At 37.5% G+C, this 21,514-nt stretch overlaps 2 protein-coding genes across 2 annotated transcripts in view; one reads left to right on the forward strand and one right to left on the reverse strand.

The window, feature by feature from the left end:
- Window positions 1-21,514, forward strand: part of ME1 (malic enzyme 1) — a 290,382-nt gene that overhangs the window by 132,378 nt on the left and 136,490 nt on the right. The window contains exon 5 of the mRNA XM_036766983.1: window positions 3,468-3,629. Coding sequence (XP_036622878.1) covers window positions 3,468-3,629 — 162 coding nt within the window. The remainder of the gene's footprint in view (window positions 1-3,467; window positions 3,630-21,514) is intronic.
- On the reverse strand, window positions 17,199-17,369 carry LOC118856422 (40S ribosomal protein S29-like). Its single transcript, XM_036766702.1, has one exon. It carries the CDS (start codon window positions 17,367-17,369, stop codon window positions 17,199-17,201), a length of 171 nt encoding a protein of 56 aa, XP_036622597.1.

Consider the following 21,514-nt stretch of genomic DNA (forward strand, 5'->3'; position numbering starts at 1 on the left):
CAGCTAGGTGAAAGGAAAAGAAGAAAAGGTCTAAGTAAAATCAGACCACTCTAATTATAGATCACTACTGTTGATTTTCTCCCTTATCTTTTTTCTCCTATTATTTCTTCATAAAAAAGGAAGGAGTAGGAAGGGGAAGAATGATGAGTTTGGGGTGCACCCCAAGAATGTTGCAGTGCTATCTGAAATGATGAGGAATAGATGTATAGATGTGTATGTTCTATTGTCCTGAAAGAATTCACTCGGACAGTCTCCAAGTCCAGATTAAAGAAAGGCATTTACTGGGGTGATGCACTCAAGTGGGCCTGCTCCCAAGTGGGAGAGACAGAGTGCAGGCAGTGAGCTCGAAGCCCTGCATCCCATAGGAAGCAAAGGCATTTGTCCATGTTAAAAGGTCTGATTTAAAGACAGGGTCCAGGGGATATCAGGGATTTCTGGCAGTCAGGACTAAGCCTTTATCATATAGATAAGCAAAGAGAATAGGAAAGGGGAGGGGAAGAGTTGTTCTGGAATTGGGGGTGCTTTGGGAAAGCACACTGGTAAGTCCATGGTGGGAGTGAGAGATTAGTAAAAGTTAGGGAAAGTTAGGTTTCCACAGAAGAGTTAATTAAGTTCCACAGAATAATTAATGAAGTGTCAGCTTGAACAAAGAAGGGAATAAAAATTAACTAAGGTAGATGAAACCCAGCCAATGAGAGAATAGCTAGTGGCTTTTTGAAAACCACAAACTCCAGATATAGGCAAAACTGGTCCAAACTGGTCAGATAACAGTTAGAATTGAAGAGAAAACTGGGTCAACTGGCTACCATGCATGCTTAATTGGCTAATTGAATATTATCTTACACACCCACAGGGAGGAGTTTTCTGCCATTTTTGAACATGGGATGATGAGGGGAGGGGGACCTGCTTACACTTATCAAGGAGAGAACATAGGAAAAGGTGTATCAGGAAGAGTGGAGTGGACCAATCCGCTCTCTGAGGGGAGGTACTGAGTTGATGCTGCATTAATCTGCCTTGTTGGTCTAACACTATAAAGCTGATCTCATTTTTGTAAGCAGCACGCCCTCTTTCTAAAGAAGGGCGGAGACCGCTCCTGGCCAGGAACATTTACCAATTCCTTTGGATTCCTCAATGATTCCTCTTGATATCTGAATTTCTGTGTCAGGCTTATTTCTAACTGTGGGGGACTTGAATGCATAGTCATCTTTGATCACTTTTCTGACTAGTCACACCCTGCATCTTATCTCATATCTCACATCCTGGATCCTGCTTGTTCCCATCTGCCTTGAGCACTCCTGTCTGCCTCACCTCATCAAGAAAGCAGAGAGGAGGAAACATTACAATAAAATATACTGGAGGAAAAATACGCCTAATCATAAACGTGAATGTGATGGGACATATAAAGTGAAGAATGGTGGCAAAATGTATTGGAAAGAAATATCCAATATTATGTGTCAAGTCCTGAAATAAATCGAACTCTTATATGGAGAAAAAGGCACCTTAATCAAGTTAAAGAGAATAGTAAGAACTGGGATATCACCATGTATTTGAATACGTGCATATCCAGAGGGAAAAATTCTAGAAAGATTTTTATACATTTGGTGGAAAAAGGGGTGGGGTCACATGAGCAGCAAAGCCTGGTCCAGAGATTTCAGCCACCTTTGGCAATCTGAGCAAGCAAACTGCTTCATTCTGGTTGTTTTTATCCTTTATGATCCAAACCTTAATAAGGACACTTGGAATCCCAGTAGCTAAGTTAGTTTTTATTTACAGGATAAACAGAGCTAAAGGGTTCAGCCCTGTCCAACCTATTTGAGAGTAAAGTACCTTAAGAGCTGAAATGCTGTGACATTCCTAGAATTTTTCTAGAGCAGGGCCGATCCAACCTTAGGTTTTAATTGAAAATATAGACTATATATTTTGATTTGCCATTTTAGTGAGAGCTCTGGTAGCTCAGTTTTGTTTACTAAAGCATTTATGTAAATTTCTATGCTTGTAAGCCCCTGCATAAATCCCACTGAGAGCCTCATTTTGGACAGCCCTGTGTTAGAGGGGCTTCTCTTACTGTCTGGATGGCCTTTTGACAAAGGGAATATTACATTTGATTTAACAACATTAAAAATAATTTTTCTATCAATAGTTTACAGCAGACACTTTGAAATGTAAAGACTGACACAGAGTTGAGTGAGGGACTTAGAAGAAGCAATTATACCTTAGACTAATATAGAAAAGTAGGGGGAAGAAAGCAATCATTATCTAAACAAGGCAATAGTAAAAATAGTGGGTTTTTTGGTTAAGAAAGAAAGATCCAGCTAAAATGATTAAAATAGATGGAACCATGGTTAATGATGGTTGAACTTGATCCAGTGGCAGTAAATCCTTCATAGGGCCCTGGAACCCTGAAATATATCAGGCTTGATTCTGAGAGAGTAGGGACCAAAGCATTCATTTTATACTATGATTCTAAAATTATTGCTGCTTGGAGATGATATGATGTATTTAGAGAACTCTAAAGGTTCAACCACATAATTAATTGAAATAATAATGACTTCAGTAAGATACCAAGGTATATAAAATAAGTCCACAAAATCATCCAGCTTTTGTGTGTATTACTAAGAAAACCTAGCAGGAACATATTTTAAAAAATTAAAATAGCTGTAAATTTTTGAGTTTATTTAGCAGACATACTCAGAAATTAATATAACCAAAATAATTTAATAAAAATGAACAATAACTTAAATAATTGAATATATGTTCATTGTTCATGGCTGGACCATGCCACTTTGATAAAAGTGATATTGTATAGGTGATCTTACAGATTTTTTTTAGTACCATACCAATCAAATGGCCTTGGGGTTATTGTACAGATGCATATAAAATAATAACAGAATTTGTCTGTAGCAACAAATAACAAATAATAGGCAAATAACGAAAAAAAAAAGCAGAAGTAAAGGAGACCAACTTGTATTAGGTTTCAGACTATATTAAAAAGCAGCACTTGCCAAAACTATTTGGTAATGGTTAAAAAATAAAACCATTAGTCAGCTGAAAAGATAAGGTAAACCTTATATTATTGCAACTAATTGGTAAACTTGAGTTACCAATATTTAGGAAGTCTTTGGAGAACTACAGATGTCTTCTTGCTACCCCTGAAATCATATCAGCTTTTAAGACAGTCTTAAGTTTTAATTTTGGTTCCTAAGCTGAGTCGTCTACTTTTTCACTATTGTTCCTTACGCATGCCTCCTCTTTCCTTTTCCCCTTCTCTATTTCCATCCCTTTGAAGTTGATCCATCATTTAGAGTTCTTCACACACATTCTCTATTCTTTTTTAATTATTATAATCAGGATTACTTTTTAAAGGTCTTCCTAGTCACCAGATGTCCCTTATGTGCATTCAGAAATTAAGATATGTATTAGGCTTTCCAAATAGTTATTTATAGCAATAGATTTCTTTTTCTCTCTAGGCTGTTGTGGTGACTGATGGAGAACGGATCCTTGGCTTGGGTGATCTTGGCTGCAATGGAATGGGCATTCCTGTTGGCAAACTGGCATTGTATACTGCTTGTGGAGGGGTAAATCCTCAAGAGTGTTTGCCTGTCACCCTCGACGTGGGAACCGAGAATGAGGTAAATGATTTCTTATGACCCAGTACATTTAAACAATTTGACTGATTCTTATTTTTAATTCCTCTCCCCACACCTGGAATTTATTCTTTTCTTTGTTTTTCCTTTTTTCTTCTTCTAACATCTTTTCCATACTTATTTAGTATTTTATTCTCCTCATAAATGTTTTGTGCTCTCTCTCTTAATAACTAGATTTTGCTCTATGACAGCATATATTAGTTGGAAATATTTCTTTCTACAAATATATGAATCAACCCTATAGCTATGATACTGTTAAAGGTTTTGCCCAATATGAATTGTTCTGCCATGAACACATTTTTCATAACTTTTGAGTGTGACATTTTGTGCCCTTTTATCAGTTTTAGGATTTTTGAGTAAAAAAGCAAATTATCTACCTTGCCACTCATTCTTTTCCCAGCTGATAGCTAGGTAATGAGTGGCAACATAGAACTTGAAAATTAAAGTGAAAAGTCTCCACGATGAATTTGAGAAATAATAGCCAAACAGGAAGAAGATCCTAAGATACTTGTTTTGTAATTGGAAGCTAAATCCAACATAACTAGTCATCATATGAAGTCTTATTCTCAACTTGAGATGGTTAAGTGTTTATAGTTATCTTCTTAACATCCTTAAATTGTTGAATCATTCAAGAATTAACCTTTTACTTATATCAATACATTGTTTTTCTTTGTTCTTTTTATGCATATTTTACCAGGTTTGATTCTTGAATTGCTGAAATCAGAACCTGTTACCTGTTACCTAGATCATATAAAATTGTTTAACTTTTCATACTAGCATGAATACTTACTACCTTACAGAAGTATCAGTTTTTGTAAACCCACATGGAACCCAGATGGGAATATCATAAAAAGTTCTTCTAACAAGATCTCTGAAAGAAAATTTTCTTAAAAATACATATATTTGTCACACTATCAGATTTTAATTAGGAATAAATAATGTATTTTAAATTGAAAGGGAATTTAGAGTTCATTTAGCTCAATACCCCCATTTTACTCTTGAGGAAACTTATTCAGAGAAGTTAGTCGATTTGTCTAAGGTCACACAGATAGTAATTTACAGAGTACAGATTCAAACTCAGGCCCTCCATACTCCAAATCTAGCCCCTTTTCCACTGCACTAAAATCTCTCAATACTTATCCCAAATGTTTTCAGAAATTTTGGAGATCACTAAAAATGTTATTGCCGTTGTTGTGACTTCTGCCTGGTTTAAAATGTTCCACATCAATGAGGAAATATGTTGAAAACAAATAATGCTCAGAAATCAAGAAATTTATGTGGCATCTTAAAATGTCATTTATGAGAGATGATGATTCACTGGCCATTTTTCCCCCTCCCCTCCTTCCCCACCTCCCACTCCCTAACTAGAAGACTTTCCTGGCTTCCTTTAAGGTTTGTCTCAGATTCCACCTTCTTCCAGAGCCTTTCCTGGTCCCACCCTCCCTTACTCTCTGCCCAGGGCCAGCTCACCCCTCAGCCCCACCCCTTCTTCCTGTTGTTGTTAGCGTCTTCACTCTGAGCTTACCTTCCTTTGCTGTATCTAAATCTCCTTTGTACAGTTATTTCCATATTGACCTCTTCCATTAGAATGTAAGCTCTTTGAAGGCAGGGACCATGTATTTGCCTTTCTTTGTATCCCTAGCACTTAGAACAGTGACTGACAGAGGAAGCTGCTTAATAAATGCTTGTTGACTGACTGACTGACTGATGAGAGGAAATTATCACCCCAAAACCTAAGGAATCTCTTTGAAAATCATCAGGGTTCCTCTTAGGCAGTGTTGTACAGCTGTCAGTTTCTCCTTCATGTCCTCACACCTCCCCTTCCAGCTTCCCTTTACAGCTCCTCTGCTGGTGTCTCCTCTGTCCCCTTATGCCACTTGAATACCCAGAGGTCCATTTTCCCATTTTGACTTCCATAGTAGTTCTACAGCTAGGGGCAGATAAGTGATTCATTGGAAAGAGCCTAGAGTCATGAAGACCTGAATTCAAATCCAGCCTCAGACACTAGTCAGATGACCCTGGACAAGTCATTTAACTCTATTTGCCTCAGTTTCCTCATTTGTAAAATGTGGGATTTGAACCAGGTGACCTGTAAGATCCCTTGCAGCTCTAAACCTGAGATCCTAGAGAGCAGCCTGATCTGGAAATAATCTATCCATTGTGAGGCTAAACAGAAGTTCCTAGAGACCAAGGAATTTCAGAGACATTTGGAGGGTCCTCTGTAACCATTTACTGTCATATCAACTTCCCATAAAGGCACTAGGCTCCCTACATAATTTCTTTCTCTCCATTATCTTCCTTTTTCTTTCCATTCTCAATGCCTGCTCTTCCTCCTTCCATACTAGCTTTAAAATTATCTGGTTTTTATCAATAAGACATTAAGAGCCTTGATGGAAGTGCCAGTCCAACTCTTTCATTTTAGATGTGTGTTCTTTTTTACTCTGGGTGAGAAAGTTTGAAAGTGAGAGCGCTCTTGAGATTTCAATTTAGGATGAACCCTGGAACTCCTTGAAGTTTTGAAACCCAAGAATTATCTACTTAAAATAAAATTTACATCTAGATGTGGCTTAGTGGATGTCAGCTTTTGTTATATGAATTTGATACATCGGAGCGAGCATGACATTACATGTCCATTTTCAAGTCGAGAGTTGTTGGCATTATTAATATCTATTTGGATTGTTTACAGGCTCTGGCAAATCCTGAAATAAGTTGCCAAACTCTTGACAGCCTTGCAAGTTGAACATGAAATGTTGATCTATTCACTTCTTGGCGGATAGATGTTATTTTAAAGATCCAATTTTCCCCCATCACTAGAGTGCCAAAGTCTCCAATAACCCTTCTCATTCATTGATATGTACCTTCTAACTTCACTTTTGCTAAAGTTACAATTTAAACATTTAAAAGAAAGAATATTATGTTAGTAAATATCCACTCATTAGGACTTTTTAAGCAAGAGGGTAGATTATTCATTCCCCGTAGAAGATGGCATAAGCTTGGTATTCAATTGGCAGCAATTACAGCCAGAGTGTGGCGTGATCATATTCCTTCAAAGGTCATTAAGTGGGTCATCTTAGCCTAGTAATCTCTACTTAGATGGAAATGACAGGTTTAATTTTCTTAAGTTTGATAATTGATTGTTAGGGAAAAAGTACTTTGGTTATTGTTTTCTTCCTTAGAAGAGAAACCATACATAATATAATGGATTATTTTGGAGTCAAGGTGCATAATAAATGTATTTGAGAGGGTACATAATAAATTTATATTTTAAAAGAAGTCGACTCCTTTAGATTAACATCCATACTGACATGATCACAATTTTTCCATGGTGTAAGTTATCATAGCTAACAAGAAAGAGATGTATGGGAGATACTTCACCCCAAACAAGTGAAAACCAAAGAAATGGGAAACTGGGAAAAATGTAGTGTTGTTAGTTTACCACTGACATGCTTTAATATAATCAAGGAGGCAAGGAGAGTTGAGTCTGCAGGCAAGAAGGCCCTGATAGTGCCAATAAGCCTGATAAGAGCACCAGCCTTTCTCCTGCTCTTGAACTTCTTGGAAGTAGTCTCTTAAGACTACAAAAGGAGCTCTGATTATGTGTTCTGTAACAAATGATCCCTTTTTCCCTAATCTTATTGCTGAAATTTCCCCCAATAAAGAAAAAGCCAAATATTATTTTTATATTAAGACTCTGACCTGTGTTAACTTTGCTTTTCTTAGTAAACACTCAGCAGTATGATGGAATTTCTAGCTCACCTTGTGCATTTTAATATAGATAGCTAAGGTCATGTGTTTTGTTGTTGGCTCCTTGCTTGAATTTTGTCTCTTTGAATTTCTCAGCATCTTTTCTGCCATTCTTCTACGTTGTAGCTACTTTACGTGTTATCCGGATGGGTATACATAGGCAAGTTTTCTCCCTTTTCCTCTCTTTTCAGACTCTTTTTATTGGGTTTGCACTAATACAGATAAATGCATTCTTAGTAACCTCTATTAGATGTACTGCATCCCTGTCTGGTGTGTATAACTAATACAGTCCTAATACTGAATTTGTGAATTTACTCATAAAAACTGGTAGTATTCCACATGCCTTCCTCCCTTTCTATTAATTTATTTTTAGAAAAATCCATATATACTCCAACCATGGAGAAATGTAAGAAATTCATTGTTGGCAGGCAGCTGCTCTAAATCCTTTTTTTCTTTCTTTTTCTCTCCTTTTCTCTCCTTTTCTCTTCCTTCCTCCTTTATCTTTCCCCTTATCTTATGTTAACTTTATTCTTTTTTTTCCCATGCCTAAGCTAATTGCACTCATAAACAATGCTACTCTCAGCACTCAAAGCTAAAAAAAATTATTTCTTCCTTGACTAGTGTATTGTGAGTACTTGATAAAAAATGTACAACAGCTCTTTTTTCCCAAATACTACTTGACCACAACAAAAGCACTATCAAAATGGACTTTTAAAAACTAATATTATTAAATTATTTTTTCATCCTCAGATCAATCCTCAAGCATAGTATAGGAAAGATCTTAATTATCTCACTTTCTAAATTCATATAACAACATCTGTAATAAATACTGTTATTGTCAGATGAATTTCATAACTTCATAACTTCCATAACATGGTAAATTCTGTTTTACTGTGCATAAGTCTTCAAAGGAATTCATTGCATAATTCTAGTCATACTTCTCCATGGCTAATATTCTTTTACATCAGATTGGAGAATGTGAAAGAATGTATAAAACAAAAATTTTGACATCTTTTTCCAATTGTTTCTTTCCTAATTCATTTTTAGAAAATCTAAATATAAATTATCCATGAAGAAATATAAGAATTTTAGTGTTGGCAGCCATTATTAGCACATTGGCCCTTCAGCACCAGCTGCTCAGAAGCTCCAGTATATTAAAGTTTCTATGGGTGAGAGAACAGCTGGGATTTGAAGCTATGCAGATTTTTGGATTTTATATTTCAATTGAGCCATTTTTTGAATGACTTAAAGAGTTAGCTGCCTAGAGTATTCTGCGTTCTGCAGACTTTGGTTCAGTGTGTGTGTGTGTGTGTGTGTGTGTGTGTGTGTGTGTGTGTGTGTGTGTAATAATTTGACCTCTTTTCAAAATAAATTTTATTTCAGAACAGTTTCAGAAGCCCCCCCCCCTTTTTCTTTCTCTTTTTGAGCAACTAGGGATCACATATGTTATTTGAAAACAATTCCATTCTTTCATGGAGAGTTGCTAAAAAAAGAAAACATAAAATGGTAAATAAGTATTCATTTTCTTTAACTTCATTTTTGAGTCAATTTGTATATACAGTTCTCTTGTGAAGCAGTTAGTGCAAACATTCCTTGTTCCTATTTTCTTATAAGGAAGCAGCATCAGAGAAGGACATAGATATGTCAGAATCGAGTGTTAAACCAAGTTTTCTGATTTCAGATTTTCTTTTTAATTTGCGATACCTAATTTCCATGAAGTAGCGTTTACAGATAGGCTCAACTGATATCAACCACTAGATGATGGAAGTAATTTAGTTACATGTTGGTTTCATCAGTTAATTAATATAGTCTTTCATACAGCAACTATTAAGTGCCTGTCATTCTACTCTGCTGGGTATTGGAGGCCATTACAGAGCTCAAGAACACCTAATCTTTGCCATCACTGACCTTACAGTTTAGTAGGAGGATAAGACACAAATACAGATACCTGTAATACTTAATATTACCTATTAGGTGCTTTGGGCATTTGCAAAACCAAATGCTGTATATGGTTCGAAGGGAGAGATCACGGGATCAGAACTTCAAAGTTGTAAAGGACATCATAGTCCATCTAGTTTCATCCATACCTGGATAAAAATCTGCCGTACAACGTTCTTAATAAGTGATCAGCCAGCCTTTTCTTGAAGACTGCTGAGAGAAAACGTCTACTCCCTCTCAAGGCTACTCATCCCCCTTTTAAACTGTTCTATTTCATAGGATTATAGGTAGAGAGCTGAAAGGGGCCCTTAAGGGATATTTAATCCAATACAAGGAGGGTAACTGAGGCCACAACAAGGAAACTGAGTCTCAAAGAGTTTAAATGACTTGCCTTAAGTAGTACTAATAATAAATAGCACAGTAGAATTTTAACCTGGGTTCCATGATTCCAAATCTAGTGTGGTTTGTTTGTAAGCTTTTTCTTGTCTCTCTGCAATTTCTATACTACACATCGCTTCTATTTCTGTACTCTGGGGTCAAACAAAACAATTCCAATATTTCTTCTACAAATACTTTAAATATTTTAAGCTCTTCAAAAACTTAAAGACAGCCATTATTTCCTAAATTTTCTTCTCCAAGATAAATATCCCCTGTTCCGTCAGCTAATCTTGCAATGACATTCTCCTGAATGTAATGCCAAAAACTGTCTACAGTGCTTCAGAGATGCTCTGACAGTGGCAGAATAGAAGAGAACCATTACACTCCCCATAGAGAGGCACTGCCTCTCTTAATGCAACATTAGTTGTTCTTGTTGGGGGATAGGGAAGATGGCTGCTGTGTCATTAAGTAGTTCGGAGGATGGGGAAAGGAAGGTAGTTGAGTAATATAAAAGGAGTTTTAGAGGAGGTGGAGTTCACGTTGGACTTTGAAGGGTGGGTGGAAATTCACTAGATGAAGAGGGGTCAGAAGACCATTTCCTCTATAGGGATGAGCATAAATTAAAGACAAGGAGGTGGAAAAAGAGTGGGATTCTGAGGCAGATCGTTGTTCATTTCCACTGGATTATAGGATTGTAGAAGAGAATGATTTGAAATGAGGCTGGAAATATAGGGCAACACTAGCTTCTTAAGGGCCTTGAATGCCAGGCAAAGAAGTTACAGAATAGGAAAAGTTTAATAAATCAGAAGAAGAAGGTGGAGGTTGCAGGAGAATGAATGAGATACCCCAACCAAGGCCATGGGGGACTTGTGAGATTATGATTTCTATAACCTCTTGGTGGGAATGAGGCAGTTTTTTGGAGAATGTGAGAGGTGGCACCGGGGAGGGATTGAAACCAGAGAACTGAAAAAGGAATATCTCATTGAGTGGGAAATACTTGTTAATTCTCCTTTCCTCACCCCAACATGTCATCACCTGAAAAACTAAACTTTTTTGACTCTTGTGTTTCCATTTCAGAGTTCCTACTTAGCTTTGGTCTTTTTATCAGAAATGTTTCTCAAAGTCTTCTGTTAAAGTTCTCTACATTTATACTCAACTTTTCAGGGTCAGTTGTTCTTGGTTTTAAAACTATCTCTGGATCTCCTTTTATATAATATTGAAACTGCCAGGTCTTGTGTGATTCTTACTGTGATTTTTTGGTACTTGAACTGCTTGCTTCCTTCTGGATGCTTAAAGTGTTTTTTTTGATGTGGAGCTCTGGGTTTTGCCTGGGATACTCCTGGGTGTTTTTCCTTTGAAGATTCCTTTCAGAAAGCAATCAGTTCATCCTTTTTAACTTTGCCCTCTCGTTCTAATAGATCGGGGAAGTGTTCATTTATGATTTCTTAAAATAATGCGACCAGGCTTTTGTTTTTGTTTTTTTAATCATGGTTTTTAGGAAGTACAAAGATTCCTAAATTATCTCTCCTTGACTCGTTTTCCAGGTCTATTGTTTTTTATATCAGATATCTTAAGTTTTCCTCTATTTTTAAAATCTTTTTTTATTTTGATCTAATATTTCTTGCTGGATGATGGAATCATTAATTTCTGTTTGATGTATTCTAGTTTTCAGGAATTCCATTTCTTGAGTAAAGTTGACCATTTTCTTCTAAGCTATTTTTCCTCCTTTCAGTTCTTTCCTCCGGAGCAGTTATTTTCTTTTTTATCTTTTGCTCTGTTTCTTCTAGGTATTCAGGTAGTTCTTGTGGACAGTCCATTTTTTCTTTGAGTTTCTGCTTATAGTTGTTGCAGAATTATTCTTTCTTTAAGGGTGTCTAGATTTGAAGTAATTTATTTCCATAAGATTTTGAGTTCTAAATTTTCTCCCCCTCTTTTTATTCCCCCCTCCCCAAGACGGCATGAAGTATTATATAGGCTGTACATATGCATCCATGTTAAACATTTTCACATTAGTTGTGTTGTAGAGAAGAATAGAACCAATGGGAGGATCCACAAGAAAGAAGAAACAAACAAAAAGAGAACAATAGCATGCTTCAATCTGCATTCAGACTCCATAGTTCTTTTGCTGGATGTAGGTAGTATTTTCCATCATAAGTCTTTTGGGGTTGTCTTAGATCCTTGTATTACTAAGAAGAAATAAGTCTGTCAAAGTTAGCCATCACAGTGCTGCTGTTACTGTGTACTGTGTTCTCCTGGTTCTGCTCACTTCACTCAGCATTAGTTCATATAAGTCTTTCCAGGTTTTTCTGAGATCCACCTGCTCATCATTTCTTACAGCACGATAGTATTCCATTACATTCCTATACCACAACCTGTTCAGCCATTCCCCAACTGACGGGCATCCCCTCAATTTCTAATCCTTGGGTGCCACAAAAAAAGCTGTTATAAATATTTTTGTACATAACTTGTATGTTTAAAAGAAATAGCAAGTTGTGTATAATAGATCTGCAGTTTCATGTGCAGTCATCTTTTTTTTCCTGTTCTGCTATATAATAGAAATGCTTGTTTTCTTTCTTAATTTCAGAATAGAATAAATACATTCTTTTTTAAAAGTAGAGACTCTCCTTATAGACTAAAGTTTTTAAGTTAAGCTATGAAAAAAAGAGATAAGATAGCTAGATGAATCAAATTGTCAAAGGAAAACCTTTTGGGACATGTGACACTTAGTATGTATAAGATGACTGATCGTAAGGAGACAGTGAAACAGGAAAACTTAAAGATGCTTAATGGAATGTTTTTACAGTTTATAGTAGGTTTTATTTATTGACATCTACACATATACACATAAACAGTTAAAGACCAGAAGGAGGCTGGGGCCAATTGAGCAAGGAAGCCTTGTTACTTACACAGTATGAAGTTGGTATTCTTATAGTTCTTGATTCTCCAAATTTCTAGCCTGAAGATTGATGGAAAGCTTTTTGTGTATTATTTCTGGACTGTTTTATTGACTAGAAATACTATTACCTATGTCATAGCTTTCCATTGATGATTCTTAGGCTGGGCTTTGGTTCGTGACTACATGAAAACACATTTTACACTTTCCTGCTTTCTTTTTTTTTTTTGAGATTTTTATTTTTAGTTTACAACACTCGGTTCTACATATTTTTGAGTTCCAGGTTTTCTTCCCTCCCTTCCCCCACCCCCCAAGATGGCATGGAATCTGATATATCTTCTATGTATAACACACTAGTCAAGTTGTGAAGAAGAATTATGACCAATGGAATGAATCATGAGAAGGAGGAAACAGAACCAAAAAAACCCCAAAAACAAAAACAAAAGAACAAAAAAAAGGGGGGGGGGAAAAGGCGAGCATAAAGTGTGCCTTAATCTGCATTCAGACTCCATGGTTCTTTCTCTGCATGTAGATCGCATTCGCCATTGTGAGTCCTTTGGAGTTGTCTTTGCACCGTGTTGCTGAGAAGAACAAAGTCTATCAGGGTTAGTCCTCACAGAATCCATATATCTGTGGTTGTGTATAATGTTCTCCTGGTTCTGCTCCTCTCACTCAGCATTATGTCGTGTAGGTTTTTCCAGGTTGTTATGAAGTCCATATCATCCTCATTTCTTATAGCACGATAATATTCCATTGCCTTCATATACCACAATTTGTTCAGCCATTCTCCAATTGATGGGCATCCCCCTTGATTTCCAGTTCTTTGCTACTACAAAAAGATCTGCTATAAATATTTTTGTACATATGGGTCCTTTTCCCGCTTGTGTGATCTCTTTGAGATACAACCCTGGAAGTGGTATTGCTGGGTCAAAGGGTATGAACATTTTTATAGCCTTGGGCATAGTTCCAAATTGCTCTTCAGAATGGCTGGATCAATTCACAACTCCACCAGCAATGTAACAATGTTCCAGTTTTCCCGCATCTTCTCCAGCATTTATCATTTTCCTGTTTTGTCATGTTAGCCAATCTGACAGGAGAGAGGTGGTACCTAAGAGTCATTTTGATTGGCATTTCTCTAATCAATAGTGATTTAGAGCATTTTTTCATATGCTTATAGATATCTTTAATTTCTTCCTCTGAAAACTGCCTGTTCATATCCTTTGACCATTTCTCAATTGTGGAGTGACTTGTATTCCTATAAATTTGGCTCAGTTCCCTGTATATTTTAGAGGTGAGGCCTTTATCAGAGACACTGGTTGTAAAGATTTTCTCCCAATTTTCTGCTTCCCTCCTAATCTTTGTTGCATTGGCTTTTTTTATACAAAAACATTTCAATTTAACATAATCAGAATTATCCGTTTTGCATTTTGTAATGCTCTCTATCTCTTGTTGTGTCATGAATTCTTTTCTTTTCCATAAATCTGATAGGTGCTTTCCTGCTTTCTGTAGCTTTTCATATGGCTTACTATGTTTGGAATGTTTTCTCTTTCTTTTCTTATTGAAATCCAGTATAAAGATAAAGAAAGAAAAAATATGGTCACTGCCCTCAATGAATTCACATTGTAATAGGGGAAACATCATGTAAAAAATTATACGTACAAGATATATCTGAAAGCCTCATTTAAATACTGCTGCTTCCATATTATCCCCTACTTCCCCAGCAAAGTAAAACTTCATTTAAGACATAGCTCAAGTGCCGCCTTCTACATGAAGTCTTATCTGATATTCCCAATTGCACATACTCCTCTTCCCTCAGTATTTTTAACTACTTTGTATTTAATTTGTCTTAATTCTGCATATACTTAACATGTATATGTGTGTATATACATGTCTATATTGTCTTTCCTGATAGTTCCTTGAGAATATGAATTCTTTCTTTTTTTTGTATTTGTCTGTTCCATATTATAGACCCACATCTAAAGATATTGTCCAGAGCTACAGTAGTCCTGATCCAATCATATCACCCCCTACCCTCTGTAGCCATAATGGCTTTTGTTTTCTTTGAATGGCTCAGCTTGCCTCATTGATCCTCTGGACACTGTGGCTTGCTCTTCCGGGGCAGGAGGCCCGGGGAGCATGCCGGGAGGCAGACGGCTTCCTGTGTGGGGAGTCATGGGGCTGGCTGAGGGGAGGTGTTAGCTCCAGAACCTGGTCTACCCTAGGGGGAGGAGCCAACTCAGGAACCAATCGGCCCTGGTCATTCGGGCGGAGCTTGATGATGTCAAAAACCCTATAAGAGGGGAGAGGACAGCTTGAAGATTCTCCTTCCTTTTCCGGTTGGAGCCAGAGGCAGTTACGACAGTTACATCGTCAGTTACAGTTGCAGCTTCAGTTTCAGAAACAGACACAGCTGAGGCAGGAGCTGCCAGCAGCAGAGCTGATCTACGGGAGGAAGCTGAACAAAGACTTCAGTCCAGTGGGTAATCTTATTACCATAAAAGGGGGAAACATGATTTTGCTTTACGCAATCATGTTTCTCTGTAGCCTCCTGGTTACTCTTTCAAGGCGTACCTATTGGGCCTGGAAGATTATGACCAACATATCAAAATGGGGTTGCTGGTTCATGGGTTGGTTACTGTTGAGCCTAAATAAATGTTTTGATTCTTCTGCCTTCTACTTTGAGAGTTTCTTCTATCCGGCGATTCCGAACCTTTCAGACATGTTTATGATCCTCTTTGAGATTATAAACTCTGCCCTCCTGATACACCCTCCGATAATTCAGTGGTTAAAAGCAAAGCCTGGGCACATTATTTCAAGAAATCATAAATGAAACTTCCCAAATCTGTTAGAATCAGAAGGGAAAGTGAAGTTAGAACAAATCAACAGATTACCTCTCAAAAGGAATTCTAAAAGTAAAAGTGCCAGGAATGTCATAGTCAAAATCCAGAGCTCCCACCTCAAAGAAGATTACTGCAAGCATCCAAAAAGAACCACTTCATGCACTAAGGAATTACAGTCAGGATTGTGCAAGACCTGGCAGCTCCAACTATAAATGAAGTGAAATTCTGAAATATATTCCAGAATGCAAATGAGATAAGTTTAGTTGCTCTGTTACATTAAAATTCTATTATTCTATATTTCAGTGTATGGGTGTGTCAGTCAAGCATTTAATAAGACTGTGCTTAACTATAGGAATGCAAGGCAAAAGCAAAAACAGTGCCTCCCCACACGGGACTTAGATTCTGATGGAGAGAAATCAAATATAAAAATCTTCTGTTTGATTTTCAAAGCCTTTTATAACCTAGCCCCTCCTATTTTTCCAGTCTGCTTACACCTTACCTCCACATACTCTTCAAACCAATGACACTGACCTCCTTCCTGTTCTTCTCATAAAACAGTCCATCTCCCAACTTCACACATTTTTATTGGCCGTCACCCATGCTTGTAATAGCCTGTTATTGCAGTGGCTCTCTATTACTTTCTAGGATCCCTTATTCTTCTCCACATACTCTGTGACTCAGTGACACTATTCTCCATGCCCTTCCCCCAGACATTCTGTCTTTTGACTCTGCATTTTCTCTGACTGTTCTCCTGCTTGGAATTCTCTCTCTCCTCTTCTGGACTTCCTGGCTTCCTTGACCTTCTTCAAGATAAAATCACATTTTCAACCAGGAGCCTTTCTTTGTTCCCCTTACTCTAGTTCCTTTCCTTTGTTGGTTATCTCCAGTTTACCTGGTATACATCTTGTTTGTATATAGTTGTTTTCATGTTCTCTCCTAAACTGTAAGCTACTTAAGAGCAGGGACTTTGCCTTTCTGTTTCTAGTGCTTTGCACAGTTTTTTGCATATAGTAATTAGGTGGTTAATAAATGCTTATTGATGGACTGGGATTTCGTCCCAGTGCTCACTGTTGTGAAGCCTAAGTGTTTTTACAAAGAAAGTTTTACCTGTTTGATTTATCATTATATCCAAAGATACCCAGCAATCATCGATTTTGATCTGTAACCTTTAAAAATTTGTCCCTCGGAGCTTTGTAAATTGTTTTGCTTTTTAAAACCCTGGTAAGGAGATCTCAGTCATTTCATTAAAATGGATCTATACCTTGTGAAGAGAGATATCTTTAGGCTACTCTAGGCCAGAGCTGTCCAAAATACGGCCCATGGGCTGCATGCAGCCTGCAGTGCAATTTTATGCAGCCCGTCTGTGGGTTTTAATTTTCACAAGCAAAAAAATAAAATAATAATTTGCATGGGATGCGTATTAGATTTTTTAAATTCCATCACTAATAAATAATCTCTTTGATGTTAATTTTCTTCAGTGTTTTTAAGCAGTATTACAGATGGAACATATTGCACAGAATTTTCAATCGATCTGTGGGATGCATTCCATCTGTACAATGCAGACTAGTTAGTATGCACCTACCTTTTTTTTTTTTAATAACTGAGGATGACCTTTTTAATCGTATATGCAAATGGTAGCATAGAATGTACAACAGAATCAGATCTGTAGGTGGGTAGATCAAATAGTCATCCAGAATCCAGTAAAATGGTATAGTCACTGATGGTCAGTGTAATCACTGAAGCAAGATCCGTTAATATAATTTAGTACGACTTGATGAAGCTGATGTCTTTTGCGTACTGCCGGAAGCACTGGCGGCACATGTTCAGGCCATACTTGCGGATCAGGCCGTGCTGGTTCAAACCGACGCAGCATGACCAAGTCCCCTGGCCAAATTTGCGAGGGTGACTCCAGTGGAGCTGCTGGTGACCCATGGCACCACTAACAAGGACCCGAGACAAAAGGCTGCAACTACCTTTATACTGTCCTTTGGTTGCTTTGTTGTTACGTGTTTGCTGTCACGTTTCTGACCTTCACCTGTCTTCCCCCACTTTCTATTAGTATACTGAGTGCAGCCCTAAGATAACCTAAGTTTGGACTTCCCTGCCCTAGGCTGTCTCCCTTTATATGTAAAGTGAGGGCCCCCTTTTATTTCCTGGCACTCTCTACCTTTGAGAGGATAGAATATTTATATAGGAGTAATGAGAGTTGGCACAGTGTAGTGAATAGGGGACTGGACCTTGAGTTAGAAAGTCCTCTATTCAAATCCATCCTCCTATACATCTTAGCTAGGTAAGTCCGTGAGGGTGTTAGACTCAGTGACCTGTAAGGTCCCTTATATCTCCAAGTCTAAAATCCTTTGAACTACAACAAATGGAATTATTTCTTTGTTTGCCTAAAGATCCCAGTATGGTGCCTTGCTAAAAGTAGTCATTCAGTAAATATTTTTTTGTTCGATTCATGATAAAAGCCAGAAAAGGGTAGTCATTGCTATTTCAATACTGCCTCATGGCCTTAGAATGTTTAAACTTTACAGAGTAGTTTCTGCTTGGTAATAGACATTTTCCCCTAATAATCTTCTATATAACTTCAGTATTCCTGAAAAATCTGTCCTTGCCAATTAAAACTATAATTTTGAAAAGAAATTTGGAGGCTTGAGGCCAGTCCATATTTCCCCTAGAGGCTTCAGTTGTGGGTATATTGACCGTGTCATCCTCTCCTGGATTTGTGTTGTTTTTCTTTGATTCTTCTTGCTCATGTCATTTGCCTTTTTCCTGGTTTTTAAGTTTTGTCTCTGCTTTTGGGGCCCAGGGAACACTGTCCCAGACTTCTTGTGCTGGGCGCTAGGGGCCTGGTTACTGGTTTTCTGTGCTGAGGCCTCAAGTGCTGGCAGCTGGATGTTGTAGTGGTCTGGTAGTTTACCTGGTACTGAGCTAGAGCTGCTGGTGGTGGCTGGTGTGTGCCTGGTGTTGGCACTTGCCTGCTACTCCGCCCTGAGGCTCAGGATCTCCTGCTGGTTTGCTGAGGTGGGGCTTGCTGCTAGTTTGCTGGGATGCCTACCATCCTGTACTGGTCCCCTTCAGCCACAGTAAAAGGGACCTTTCCCATTAATCCCCCTAGCCTCCTGAGCTTAAAGACTGCTGTACCTCATGTTTCTGCAGGCTCCACTGTTCCAGGATTTTTCCTGGGCAATATTCCCTGGGTTTTGCAAAGTCTGTAAGGGAGGGTGAGAGCAACTTACTGCTTACTCCACCATCTTGGCTCCGGAAAGTTTAAATAGGTGACTTTCAAACATTCAGTCTGTGGGCTGATAGCCTCAGGAACAGTTGCTGCTGCTGAAGCAGGTCCTGCACAGGACTGTACTTCTCTCTCACTCAGTTCCAACAGACCTCCCTTACTGCACTGAGAGGTCTGGGAATTGCCACTGCAGCCAGTGATTCAGTTCTGTGGGGTCTGCTGCAGCTTTGTTATGTTCGGGTCTGCACTGGTGCAGCCTTCATGCTAGACTGCGCTTCTGTCTCAGCCAGTGCAACAGACCCTTCTTGTCGATCTTTAAGGTTGTCTTGGACTGGAAATCTGCCACACTTTGTTTCTTTGTGGATTCTGCCACTCTAGAATTTGTTCAGATTCACTTTTTAGAGGTATTTGAATGGATGTGGCAGAGAGCTCAGGTTTGCCATCTTGGTTCCAACCCCCAGTACCTTGAAAAGAAATTCTAATGCCAATTTTGAAAATAGACCATAGGCTTATATATCTGATTAGCATGATGTTATAAATTAGAATGAGATACATATTTCAAGACTGTCCTGAGCTTTGGCTTGCTAACTGGCTATTACTGTGTTGCATTAATGATTTGCCTTTCTTCTCTAGCCCTGATGATGTCTTCAATTTGACCAAGGGACTTTCTTAATTTATACTACTAATTTTAAGTAAACTTGCATGAATCATGCAATATCAGGATTTGTAAGCAAACAAGAATTTATTAAGTGCTTACTCTGTGTCAGGCATTGTGAGTAGCACTAAGGATATAAAGAAAAGTAAAAAGCATGGTCCCTGCCCTCAAGTATTGAACTATGGTGGAAACTATGTTGAGAGGTGTTGTAAAGGTAGAAGTGACAACACTCTTGAGGAGTAGAGGGTAATACTGTAGTTATGAGATTGGGTGACTGGAAGGATGGTGATGCCCCAACAGTAATGGCAAAGTTGGTAAGTAAAGTCAGTTTGGGGGGGGGAAAGATGAGTTCCATTTTAAATATGTTAAGTTTGAGATGCCTGTGGAACATCTGAGTTCAAGGTACCCAAGATGTAATTGATGATGAGACACTAGAACTCAGGAAGGAGGTTAGGGATGGAGAAATAGATCTGAGAATCAACTCATGGTGTCCAGCCCCTTAAGAAAAGCAATTTGGAACTGTTGGGAAGTCTCTGAAGTAAAGAGGACAGAGACACATAACCTGGATTAAGGTGATGCCGGGTAAAAAATAATGATTAAAGCAAGCTCTCCTTTTTCTCTCTTAATTTTGTATTAAAGAAAACAAAAGGTATTGAACATAATAATTTGAATTCAGGATTTACACTAATATAGCCATATCTTTATGACCTAGTTACATCATAATATCCCCATATTTAACCTTTTCCCCCTAAAGTATCACTTGGTTTTTCCAGAGGAATATCTAGTACAGAAAAAAAGAGAGGTGTATTATGACAGAAATTAAGTTTACAAAAGAACAAAACATATTGAAACCCTACCACAGCTGTGATTCAAATATCTTTGTCAGTTGGGGGAAAGTCCTAGTCACTATGTTCATCTGACACATTTTGTTGTTATACCAGATTTATTTTTCTCAATGATACTGTTTTTGAAACCATAAAACACTCAGTAGTAAGTATTCTAGTCTCTCAAGATGTGCAAACAGTAGTATGAGAGATTTTTTAAAATTTAGCTCTAGCTTTCATTTTGTGCTCTAAATAATAGAATAGTGCTTGACTGGCTTATTTATTCTTTAGTATTTCCTTGCAAAGAACTTACTGAATGGTTCACCACCTATAGCTTAAAATGGCCATTGTTCTTTTCAGCTGTTGAGTGTTTTCTTCTTTTGTCTGATATTTGGGTTTACCATACATTACTCCAAACAACACCATAAAAGAACTTTTTGGTTGTTCTTGCTGAATTGCATCACTTTTGTGAAATAACATGCACTGAGCTGGAAAGGATTTTCTAGGCTTCAGTGAAATTGTGCTTTGAATGGGGTTGAATTATACATTGTTGAGTTAATTGTCTTTTTTTATAAGTGCCCAATGTTCAGTCAGTAAAAAACTCATGACTATTAAGTTAATTACATTTTCATGGGAAATTCATTGCCACTTTGCACTGAATCCATTTACTGATCTACCATTTGATATTGTGGTCTTCTTTAAATTAGGCATTTGTGTAGCTGTCATTTCATCAGATAGTGAATTGTGCAGTGGAATAGCATATAGCAAACCAATGTGACTTGTACAGGGCCTAATATGATATAATACATCTTTTCTACTGTCATTGTGCATGTTTTGTGTTTTTTCATGGTCTGTGATTAATTCAAAAGGAATATTTTTTCCAGTGTTACAATGTTCAAAACAAAAAGGTTGCCAGTACCTTATTGGCACTTTATGATCTGAAGCCTCACTTCTTGCACTACTTCAAAGATCCATGGTTTTGCTAATAAGGGCCCTCCCTTCAGATTGCAGTTTGTAATACCTCTCAAATCCACTGTCAGCAGGTTGCCAAGTTATTGCCAAGTAAAGACTAACTATTGCTTTCCTGCCATATAAAAATTTTCTGCTTTTCTGAATGTATTTTTGAGTTTATTATGTTTTAGAACATAAATGTTTATAAAATTCCATGTGAATTATAAAGAAAATTAAATTTCATACCATTCATATTTATTTCTCTCTACATAACTATCAAATAATGATTTTTTTCAGCCTTCTGTTATGTTTTATGTTTTTATTTTTCTTTTTGATTCTTCACATTCTGTTAGGTTTGTTGAAGTATCTTATTGTTTTGCTGTCTAATTCTTTTTGCAATTCAGTTGATATT

This window comes from Trichosurus vulpecula, chromosome 7, assembly GCF_011100635.1.
Source record: "Trichosurus vulpecula isolate mTriVul1 chromosome 7, mTriVul1.pri, whole genome shotgun sequence".
NCBI classification, from domain to species: Eukaryota; Metazoa; Chordata; class Mammalia; order Diprotodontia; family Phalangeridae; genus Trichosurus; species Trichosurus vulpecula.